This window comes from Oncorhynchus masou, chromosome 23 (assembly GCF_036934945.1).
Source record: "Oncorhynchus masou masou isolate Uvic2021 chromosome 23, UVic_Omas_1.1, whole genome shotgun sequence".
NCBI lineage: Eukaryota > Metazoa > Chordata > Actinopteri > Salmoniformes > Salmonidae > Oncorhynchus > Oncorhynchus masou.
Genome location: NC_088234.1, coordinates 26,446,424 through 26,457,638, shown reverse-complemented (window position 1 = coordinate 26,457,638; position 11,215 = coordinate 26,446,424). Strand labels below are relative to the sequence as shown.

Here is an 11,215-nt window from a genome sequence, read left to right as displayed (position 1 = left end):
AAATGGAAAACTGACCCAAGATCAGCATCTTGGGGCAACTTCACCCTGCTGCAACTAAATGACTACATGTTTTATGTGATCGTTACTGTTGCCTATTTCTGCAGTAATCAACTTGTGTTCAACCTGCACAAGAATATGAGAGTAGAGGAACCAGATCACATGAGCATAGGCTCACTTTGTGATATGTACTGTCATACTAATGATACACATAGAACCTTGAAGAATATCTCTTAGAAATGCCTCAGGAGTTGAGGTCAACAGTCTTAAGGTGTAGGGTTTTTCCTTGTCCACTAGAGGGGAGAGTAGGACTTCTAATGAACTATTATGCCCAGCAGACCGAGCACAACCCATTCAACTGATCCCAACCATGGAACGAGAAGATTCGATTAATCAGGTACAAATCCTGAGCAAACTGTATAGTACTGTATATTATGTAGGTGAGTTGTGTTCATTTAGTATGTATGTAACAGACAGAATGAGGAAATGACTTACCCCATACCCCTACAGTATAACCACAGACTGTATGAATTATACACCCCAGATACAATTGCATGACGTTGTGAAATAAAATGATTTAATTAAAAAAATAACTTAATGAACATAGTCATATAACGGATATGGCCATCTTTATCACGTTACATTTACCATGTATTGATATCTTATAGGGATGCGGGAGACAGACATATTCATTTCTATCTAGAAGTGCTTGATTCTTCAGAATGGATGAGATCAAGACAAATAACTTAAATGTCTTGTTTCTTGTTTGATGGCACCTATAAGAGTATGGAAAATTGTTAAAATAAAATCATATGAGTAAATTAATGAAGTCATTATTTTGAAATTGTATTACTACTAGGTGTCACTACAGTCCCTGGTTCGAATCCAGGCTGTATCACATTTGGCTGTGATTGGGAGTCCCATATGGCTGCGAACAATTGGCCCAGCGTCATCCGGGTTTGGCCGGGGTAGGCCATCATTGTAAATAAGAATTTGTTCTTAACTGACTTGCCTAGTTAAATAAAGGTGACACACTGCAACAGCTTTAGTAATTCATATGCTTACTTAACTTCACCATTTGTCTGCTTTCCAGATTAAATTTGACAGAAAAGCAAATGTACAATACTTGGACCTTAGTTAAATCAGCCATTTTTTAAAGTTGAAAGCCATGGCTAACCATATTTCTGAGGTCCAAGTGTTGTACATTTGCTTTTCAGTCAAATTTCTTCTGGAAAGCAGACAAATGGTGAAAGTAAGTAAGCATATTAATTACTAAAGCTGTTTTAGTTCTTGTTGATAGTTAAATCAGTCATTTTTTAAAGATGAAATCCATGGCTAACCATATTTCTATCAACAAGAACACAAAATATATAATCAAATTTCATGGTGACATGTTTAAATTGTATCTATGTTTTATATATGCCTTTGTAATTTCACCCTCTTTTTCTCCCCAATTTCGTAATATCCAATTGGTAGTTACGATCTTGTCTCATCGCTGCAACTCCCAATGGGCTTGGGAGGCCGCGCTGCTTCTTAACACCTGCTCACTTAACCCGGAAGCCAGCCGCACCAATCTATCGGAGTAAAAACAGCTCAACTGACCTATGGGACTCCAGGTCACGGATGGCTGTGGCACAGCCTGAGATCGGACATGTTGGATTTTCAACACAGACGTAAACACATGGACTGTATGGACTCCCAAATGTCATCCTATTTCCTACATAGTGGACTACTTTTGTCCAGAGCCTATACAAACACATGATATACTTACATGTTGTCCTTTAAGTGGTTTGCTGTAAAAGTCCGTCTCTACCGGCTGGCTTCCTCTGCGACATTCATTCACAGTCACATCTAACCAAGGGAAAGAAGTCAACAGGGACATCATATTAAGTCCACTGTCAGACTTTCAAAACACCAGGGTCGCGTTCAGTAAGGCACAATGTAGAAAACAAATGATGGTAGTGTGGTGAAGTGCATCCCCCGTTTCACTCAGTTTCAAAATGTTTTCTCCCATTTTGTGCCCACTGAACATTACCCAGCCTTCTCACAAGCTGATCAGTTTATATTTGCACTCACGGTGATCACAGAACATGGAGCGCATCAGAAGGCAATTATAAACCACATGTTATAAATGAGCTTTTAAGACTGAACACCTTACTAGTGGTGGTATACTTAGACCATAGCAACCACAGTAAAGAAATAGATCTCAAGCAATATGGAACCTAGAACATCAAAGCCACCGCCTTGGGGACTTCACAGTCTTCTGAGCAAACTGTTCAGAAGAGTTTATCTAGCCAACTGTTCCTTTGGGACAAACATTTCACGACTGGAGAAACTGAGGCAGGGAATGAAAAGACAAACAGAAGACACCAGTCTCTCTCGCTCTCTGAATACGAAGGATCTTCAAGGACTTACTGGGTGTGTGATGGATGATGTTGATTTTATCTGGAGAGAGAAGAGAAAGGGTTGTTAAACTTGTGTTACTGTACTGCATGTGGCTCACTACTCTCTTTCAGCAATGTCACCTTTATCAAGAGATGTAAAAATGAACTCTGCCAAGACTCTCATTTGGAGACGAAACACCATCATCAAGATGAGCTGTGGGAATTACAACTACAAACTCTTTCTATTACAAAGGGTGGCGTCATTTGATGTGTACCCAATGGGACTTCAATTAGAAGTGTAAGGATTGCCCAATCTTCTGCAGGACTTGCAGAGACATCTCTAACGCAGGTGGCCTTCATAGCTCTTGCATAATATTGTAACTCAGGCCTAGCTAGCTAGCTAGCTTGCCAACTGTTTGTGTCAAAATTATGTCAGATCCCTTGATATATGTTGTTCCAACGGCATATGTAAACTGTAAGCTCATTGCTAGAAGTCAAGGTAATGATCCCATACAGTATCTATCCCCCAAGTGGGGATTGCTTTGGCAATCTTTGCTCTTCTCATCAAAAAAGGAAATCCGCTTGGAACGTTAGTATCAGAATTATGTCTACACTGAATACACCAAACATTAGGAACATCTTCTTAATTATGCGTAACCCCCCCCCCCCCTCTATTTTTTATAACCAAAGAACAGCCTCAATTCGTTGGGGTATGGACCTTACAAGGTCTCAAAACTGTTCCACAGGGATGCTGGCGCATGTCGACTCCGATGCTTCCCAGTTGTGGCTGGATGTCCTTTGGGTGGCGGATCCTTCTTGAGACACACAGGAAGCTGTTGCGTGTGAAAAATCCAGTTCTTGACACAAACCGGTGCGCCTGGCACCTACTACCATACCCCGTTTAAAAGACACTTCAATCTTTGTCTTGTCCATTCCCAGTCTGAATGACAGACACACACAATCCATGTCTCAGTTGTCTCAAGGCTTAAAAATCATTCTTTAAATTAACCTGCCTCCTCCCCTTCATCTACACTGATTAAAGTGGATTTAACAAGTGACATCAATAAGGGATCATAGCTTCTACAGGATTCACCTGGTCAGTCGATGTCATGGAAAGAGCAGGTGTTCTTAATGTTTTGTATACTCAGTGTAGAAAACGGTTACCATAGACACTTTCATCGTCCTCTCGGTTGTTGATGATACTCGCCCTCAGCTGGCGTAGTTTCTCCTGTGGAGTTACAATACATTAGACACAGCAGCCATGTAATAATACAACAAGGCATAGTTAAGCAATAAGGCACCTCAGGGTTTGCGGTATATGGCCAATATAAAATGGCTAAGGGCTGTATCCAGGCACTCCGCTTCGTGTCGTGCCGCTTCGAACAGCCCTTAGCCGTGGTATACTGGCCATATACCACAAACCCAAGGTGCCTTATTGCTATTATAAACTGGTTACCAACATAAATAGAACAGTAAACAAGTAGTTTTATCATGGTATATTGTCTGATATACACACGGCTGAAATGCTGTCTCAGCCAATAGGCATCCAGTACCCAAACTACCCGGGTTTATAATGCACAACATAACACATGCCATATACTCATTAATGAGTAGTGTTCAAAGCCTATGTCACCTGTCATGTTCACAGTTCACAATTTGCGCAGGCTAGCTTGATGTATTATAGCACAAACAGACTGACTTTCAGGCTAAGGCATGCCCACTTTGGAAAGAGCCAATAGTTGCAGTCCTGTATTCTCCCGTTGTTGACGTCTGTAAGCGGGGAAGTTGGCCCGCTGTGTATGACTTTGTCACACGGTGTATAATGATGTCATATTACTGAGTCTACCTTTAAGGTTGATGGCACTGCTCCTAGTGAGCAGGGTCTTGAAACAGCAGACTCATTTCCCCGCATTATTACCTGTTGAATGGCGTCCATTCCCTTCTGGACCCTCTGCCAGTCACTGAACCTCTCCAGAGCCTCGTCCATACTGAGAGAGCCTCTCTTCACCTTCTCCTGCAGCTCAATCAGCTGCTCCAGCCCAGGCAGCTGGTTGGGCACAAATGTGTCGTACGTGGAGGAGATGCTGTCTCGCCCGCGTGCTACAGAATAACAGAATGACAAGGAGACAAAAATCGGTCCCTGTCCGCCAGACGTACAGTAACAAATAATTTTCCAGTTTGACAGAAATTGTCAATGGATTATACTTATGGGATGATAATTCTATCATTTTAATGGCACTAACATTGCTCCATATACTTAGCATCACTGACCTATTCAACCGTCAATGCAGACCTACAGAAATATGCTCTTTTGACTGTTGCCTGGCCTTACCTTGCTTAGTGGGTAGAGAATACAGGGTTTCAGTATCGCTCTGTGACATCTTCTTCTGGAACACTGCAAACACACACTGCCATCAGAGACAATACAGACGTGATGAACTGACACTACAAACACTAACGCTGTGTTTTTCTCCACTACCTTGAACGAGTCTACTATTTCACGCCATTCCACAAGATGGCTCCATTTACAAACAAACAGCACCGATGTAGACGAGTCAGTGGACACAAATAGGCTGCACAACTGCATAAAAAGTGATACGTTATAATATTTACTCTAAAGTGAATGACAGTAAAATACGTACTAGTATGTAGATTTTATTTGAGATAAAATATCCTTCCAAGGTTTGGTAAAAGACATACAGATGCATGAAACTGCATTGAGTCAGACTAAAATATAGACTCAACGCTATCAATTTGGCAAGTAAGTACTTAGAATGATATGTTGCTTTATTTTGCTGAGGGAGTTATTTCTCTGCACTTATGGTGTTGACAGGGGTGATGGGTAACGGAGCCTCTTTAGGGTTCTGGCCCAGTCATCTCCTCAGATTTCAAAGCTTCATTTCCTTCCTGAAGATATACCCATCCACTTGTACACACAAACATACCAACATGTACTCTACCCACTAACACACTCATAGGTTGCAACTGAAATGGTAACCTATTTCCTATATTGTGCACTTCTTCAGGAAATAGGTTGACATTTTAAATACCGACACTCCCTCAAACACTAATTATCCTTCCTCCACACACGGACTACGATAATCTTACCAGTCAGAAGTGCAGGTAAAAATCTAATCTTTGTCTATTATTTCTAGCTGTGCAGTGCACTGACGCAATAGGCAAATGTCCCCAACTCTCCTCCAGTTTCTTTAAGTCAGGACTTTCTTTAAAGAGATTCTCTGGTCATTTGGTCTACTTTTTCGTTGTATACAGTAGTTCTGAAAGTAAGCACTCGCGTGCCAAAAGTGGTCCCCGAAAATTGCGTACACTTTCACATCACACCACGTCACCTGTCTCTTTCACTCAATGCGATGGGCTGAAGCTAGAACTAAAAAATTGCCAGGGGGCTGGCTCACGTGGGAGGAAATGTAAGGGAAATGGCACGGCGCAGCTTCAAGAAAAAAAGACACTTTCAAACTAGAGACTTTGTGGCTAATTGAGGTAAGGCAGTAATTCTGCTCATAGATTATGCGTGCATGAATTACACAGTGACGCATCCAGCCAAAAGCCGGAGGTTTAAACAAATACTTTCTTAGTCGCCAAAGTACCGGAACATGTCTTTAAGTCACTGTGTGTGATGCATTCATTAGTGGAGGGAGGCAATATGATCAGTGCATGGTTGAAAGATTCCACTGTATTAATGTGTGGAAATCTCTTGATCCCCTTACGCGTTCTCTCCCATCCTGTGTTGTCTCATGTCGGGGGACACGAACGATGGAAAACACGTGTAATGACCGATGCTGCTGGCTTGGCCCGAGACTGGCCCAGATTGGTTGCAGATGGCGGCACAGGCCCAGTAGTTGGGCTTCTGTTATTGAGGCGTTTGTGATGCAGTGTAATCTGCTTTTGCTAGGCTTCAGGATCTATGGGTAGGGCTGAAAGATCGGGGAGAAGTGGTGGTTCACAATAACATCACATTTCGTTAACAAGATAAATACTTTTGGGCCTGTTCTACTGCAGATTGGCGGTTAGTGTTGCTTATGGAACCACATGTTTTCAAGAGTCTTCAAGTAGGACAGATAACCCTTATAGTTGATTGGAGGACCAGCCACCGCCTGACTCCCTTACAGTGCACAACAAAGACTAATGACCAAGACATAACATTTCCTCCTGTCCAACCCCAACCAAGTTATCACCTTTCCCACAAAGCACAGAGTTTAGGATCCAGTCCACAGTTCAAAGAGGGTAAAGGGAACTGGAAAGAAAGGCAAAGTCTTTTTGGAAGACAAGAAAGAAAGAAATCAAGAACACATCAATTATTTATAAACCCTTAAGATCAGTAGCTTCATCCTCTTGTATTATTTACACAGCTCAAATTGAACATTTAAGAATCCCATGCCAGCGAATTTGGATCTGTGTATTTGTAAGTCAGTTCTGTCTTTGTCTTAGCTGCCTTCACATGCTGGTTTCACATCTGCTACATATTCCCCTCTTGGTTGAGGAAATCTCCAGACTTCTTTGAAATATTTAGTACATATCAGACCCAATTGTCTGGAACTAGCAACCAACTTCCCTTGAAGTTTACAAAAATAACATGTTGCATTGCACTAGCTGAGATCATCTATCGCTCAAGCGCAATACTCGCTAGTCACAGAATAAGCATACCAGCAACCCAAGGTCAAGTTCAGTAGGGCACCATGTAGTTCAATGTTTTGAAACGGAAAAAGACAATGACCATTCTCATTGGACAAGATAATGTCGGATCTTCTCCATCTCAATCCGTTTTCTCCTGTTTCGTGCCTATTGAACATAACCCAGTGTTCATCGGTCTAGTCCTACCTTGAGCTATAAAGGGGGTGCTGTCCTCTTTGACGGAGGTAGTTTCGGGCCGGGGTGTGGGCGCCGGTGGTCTGTTAGCAATAACGACGGCGCTGCTGGAGGTGAAGATGGTGTCATACTCTTCATCATTTACACCTAGCGGGGCGTACAGGTCCTCCTCATCCTCCCCCACCTCACCCCCCTCGCCCTGCTCCTTTCTCTGAGTGTCTGGAGCACTGGGATTCCCTGTAAGATATTTATAAACAATATTCATACATAATATGGGGTCGAATACTACTGCTAGAGAAGCAATAGCTGCATGAGTCAGGGTCAAGCTCAAACCATCCAGTATGGTGCATCCCATTTTCATCAAATTACATCCACTGAATGTAGCTGTGGATTCCCGCTTTCCAGTGTGGCAATCGTGATGTCATACTAAATCAGAAACCGCATTATGGTCCGTCACCAACCCCCTGCTAGGATGACAATCTATTGAATGAACAATTTGAAAACAAAGATGGCATGCCACACATTGAGCTGGTTAAACAATCCAATCCAATGATCACCATCGTTCCTCCACTCACCTGCTGTGCACATCATCTCATAGATACTGCTGTCATCACTGTCCTTGCCCACGGTGAACATATTCTGTAACGACAGACCATGGAGACTGATTACTACACTCTGCCAGCAATGCATGACATTAATACAACACAGGTTTCAATGTCATGGAAATCCTTGTGCAAAGACGCCTTGTTATGGAAAAACAAGATTTAAAATAGTCAAATGTCACTCCCGTTCCTCTGTAAGCACCTCCAGATTCTACTCTACTGCCTACGTTGACAGTAATGCGGAGTACAATATGTGTTTCCCCTCTGTTACTTTGTGTGTCCTGATACATTATGAAATGCTATGCTGGTTCGATGAGAGACCCAAAACAAAACATCCCCTAGAAGATTCAATAGAGTAAACAGTGCTAGGAATACCAGGCTGTTGTTTGTGGCCCTCTGCCCAATAACATACTCAGTGCCAGAGGGGTAATCAGACTAATCAAACGATCACAGACAATCTACCCCTATCCATTCAAACATATTATTTAGTGGCGATTCAAGGCTCAGCGTTTGATAGGGGCTGACTGTTTTGCCTGTGGTAACCAGTAGAGGTGCTATTGACGAAATGCACTTCAGACAACATGATTGGTTCATCTTTTCAACAAGTGTGTTTGTGTTGGGATGGAAGTCAAATCGGCACAAATCGGCACAACCATTATCGTAGCTCACCAAGACCAGAGACTCGTGTTGTGGGAATGTTCTGAATCATACTAGTACCGATACAGAATTAGATATTTTTATGATTAACATGGAAAGCAATAACAAACAAAAAATGTTGCACTCAACTCCAAGCATATTCCATGTGCTGTTCCTAAGCAACACAGCCACTCCATTGCAATATTACACTTCTTGATATTGTATATTATGTATTTTCTGTTATGAATATATTAATTCAAGACTGACAGGAAGCTCAACAGATAGTTGATAAAACAAGCTCATTAAACATGGACAATCTACAGAGAATAAAATAAAATAAAGTTTTGATGTTGTACAGTAGCGAAACATGTTTCCACTTGAAGACTCTAGTATTGAGGAATTATTATCTTATTCAGATATGTGTTTTTGGACTAAGCGCTTCAGCCAGCTGTTTGATATCATGCCATCATTGCTTGCTGACTTGTGAAACGTCACTCGAACACTGAGCACTTTGTATCAGATGTAGAAAATGTCCTTCACTGTCCTGGCTATACACATCATGTATAATATTAACTTTAATAGGTCATGTTTTAGCAGCGCTGGACCTGTCGCCTGTTGAACAAAAGCTGAAAGAACCACAGTCACTCCCTGACGAAGACAGGGTGACCGTTTCATTCAAATGCTATGCAAATCCTGTACAAATCCTGCAGTCTGACAGTTCGCTTATGCAAATCAAGTTGGCATGCAAAGGGCATCACAGACCCAACGAAGGGGAAACAAGACTTCTACTGCAATTTGACCGTCAACATGGTACACATCAGTGGAGTCCCTGGAGGATTTAAACATTTTTAAAAGAAGGAGGGGAAACAAAATCATTACTGCTTTGCTCTGTAGGACAAGTCAATACAATCAGTGTGTCATTTCTCTCTCGTCTTTATAGAACGTTATTGACTTCACATTAACGTATAATAGGAGTGCATGTGCCAAATAACTAACAATTGTGGATGCACAGCTTTAATGAATCGTTTTAAAGTTCCATTAAGCCAGCTAAATGCCTCTCGCTGTAGCCTACCACTAAGATGTGCCCCCGCCCTCCCTAGTATTACCTTGTTATTGATTATTGCATTGTTGGGTTGGGAGTTTGCAAGAAAATACATTTCACTGTATGTGTGCATGTGACATTAAACATGGAAAGACAAATACAATGACTGGAGAACAAAATCTCTATGTTCAGTAGACCTGGGCCATATTGGCCTCCTAAAGTAGCCCCTTTCTTGTGCAACCAACTGGGTTTCACACCCAGGTCTCCTGCACGCCACGATTCTGTGTTAGCCCGCCGGAGTTCAATACGTTTGCTCATCACGTAAGCATGGTTACCGGAACCACCTCAGTTACACTTGGGCAATTCCATCTGAGAAATAACATAATCTAGCATGCTGTGCAACTATAAACACTTAGGTATAAATACATTGTTTCATTTAGGAAGGGAGGCCCCAAAAGGACAGCATTAAACAGTGATTATATTATAATATTACAATTAGAAAGCCGTTACAGTTGGAGCTACTAACAATCTCTGTGGTAATGTTTGTTTCTCATCTCCCTAACCGACAGTTCACAGCTCATTACCGCTGGAGAAGCGTGGTACCTTGGAGACCGGCAGTCCCAGATCAACAGTGATCGTTAAGTAGACCATGTGAGTGTTATGGCCGTATTCAGGGATAGAGGGGCCATTCATCTTGACTGTATTGACAGACAGCCTCTTGTCCCCCCCCAAAGCACTAATACATCATAGCTTGATTCATTGGCAGAGGGAGGGTCTGACACATGGCTAGGGGTAATAAAACCACTATGCTAACTAAGCTTGGTCAACCCAATAACAGTCCTTGGTCAGCTGAATTACACTGACCTTTTTACATAAATTACCTGAAATGTTTCATTATACAGTACATCAAAGAGGTTACCACAGCAACCAAGATTACCCCATAGAATTGAATTTGAATCAAATGATGTATTACTCAAAACAACTGCATGTAAGAGATAATCAACGAGGGGGCTATGCATTCTATGGAAACAAACTATTGACATGGAAGATGTGTTCCACGACATGCTAGAGGAGTGGAACTAACCTTCCACGAGTTGATTAACCCTTTTATACCATGGCTATAATTGTATGTATTTGCAGCTAGAAATGTGTTAATTTGCAGGTAGAAATGCTTTGGCTTAAAGGGCATTCTAGAGTGTGCGTTATTTCCCTATAACTCACGGCATATCAGTAGAATACAATGAATATAGTTCATTCTGAAAAGTTCTATGTTTGAGCTGCTTTTGAAAGCAAAGGTCTAATTGAAACCATTATTGGCATTGTTGAATTTGATTTTCATAACAGCAAGCTAGGACTGATGGTTTGGTCAACTACATTAGCAAGTCTGTTCTGTTTGGTTACCAAGGAAACTACTGTAGCTTGTTAATTTGCTAGCTACTGTACATCAGTGGATGTTGAACACATTTCTACCTGCAAATGAACACATTTCTAGCAGCAATTTATAGCCATGTTAAAAGGGATAATCAACTCCGGAAAATAATGTAACTCAGTGGAACAGCCTCAATTCATCAAGGCATGGACTCTACAAGGTGTCGAAAGCGTTCCCTAGGGATGCTGGCCCATGTTGATCCCAATACTTCCCACAGTTGTGTCAAGTTGGCTGGATGCCCTTTGGGTGGTGGACCATTCTTCATATACATGGGAAACTGTTGAGCGTGAAAAACCAG

The 11,215-nt window shown here is 41.8% G+C and overlaps 1 protein-coding gene across 1 annotated transcript in view; it reads right to left on the bottom strand.

Moving 5' to 3' along the window:
- Positions 1–552: 552 nt before the first annotated feature.
- Positions 553–11,215, bottom strand: part of LOC135510638 (B-cell scaffold protein with ankyrin repeats-like) — a 32,882-nt gene continuing 22,219 nt past the window's right edge. Inside the window, exons 8-15 of the mRNA XM_064931717.1 lie at positions 7,784–7,847; positions 7,221–7,445; positions 4,714–4,776; positions 4,300–4,481; positions 3,546–3,609; positions 2,413–2,442; positions 1,769–1,848; positions 553–773 (exon numbers count right to left, since the gene is read on the bottom strand). Coding sequence (XP_064787789.1) covers positions 744–773; positions 1,769–1,848; positions 2,413–2,442; positions 3,546–3,609; positions 4,300–4,481; positions 4,714–4,776; positions 7,221–7,445; positions 7,784–7,847 — 738 coding nt within the window. The 3' untranslated portion in view covers positions 553–743. The remainder of the gene's footprint in view (positions 774–1,768; positions 1,849–2,412; positions 2,443–3,545; positions 3,610–4,299; positions 4,482–4,713; positions 4,777–7,220; positions 7,446–7,783; positions 7,848–11,215) is intronic.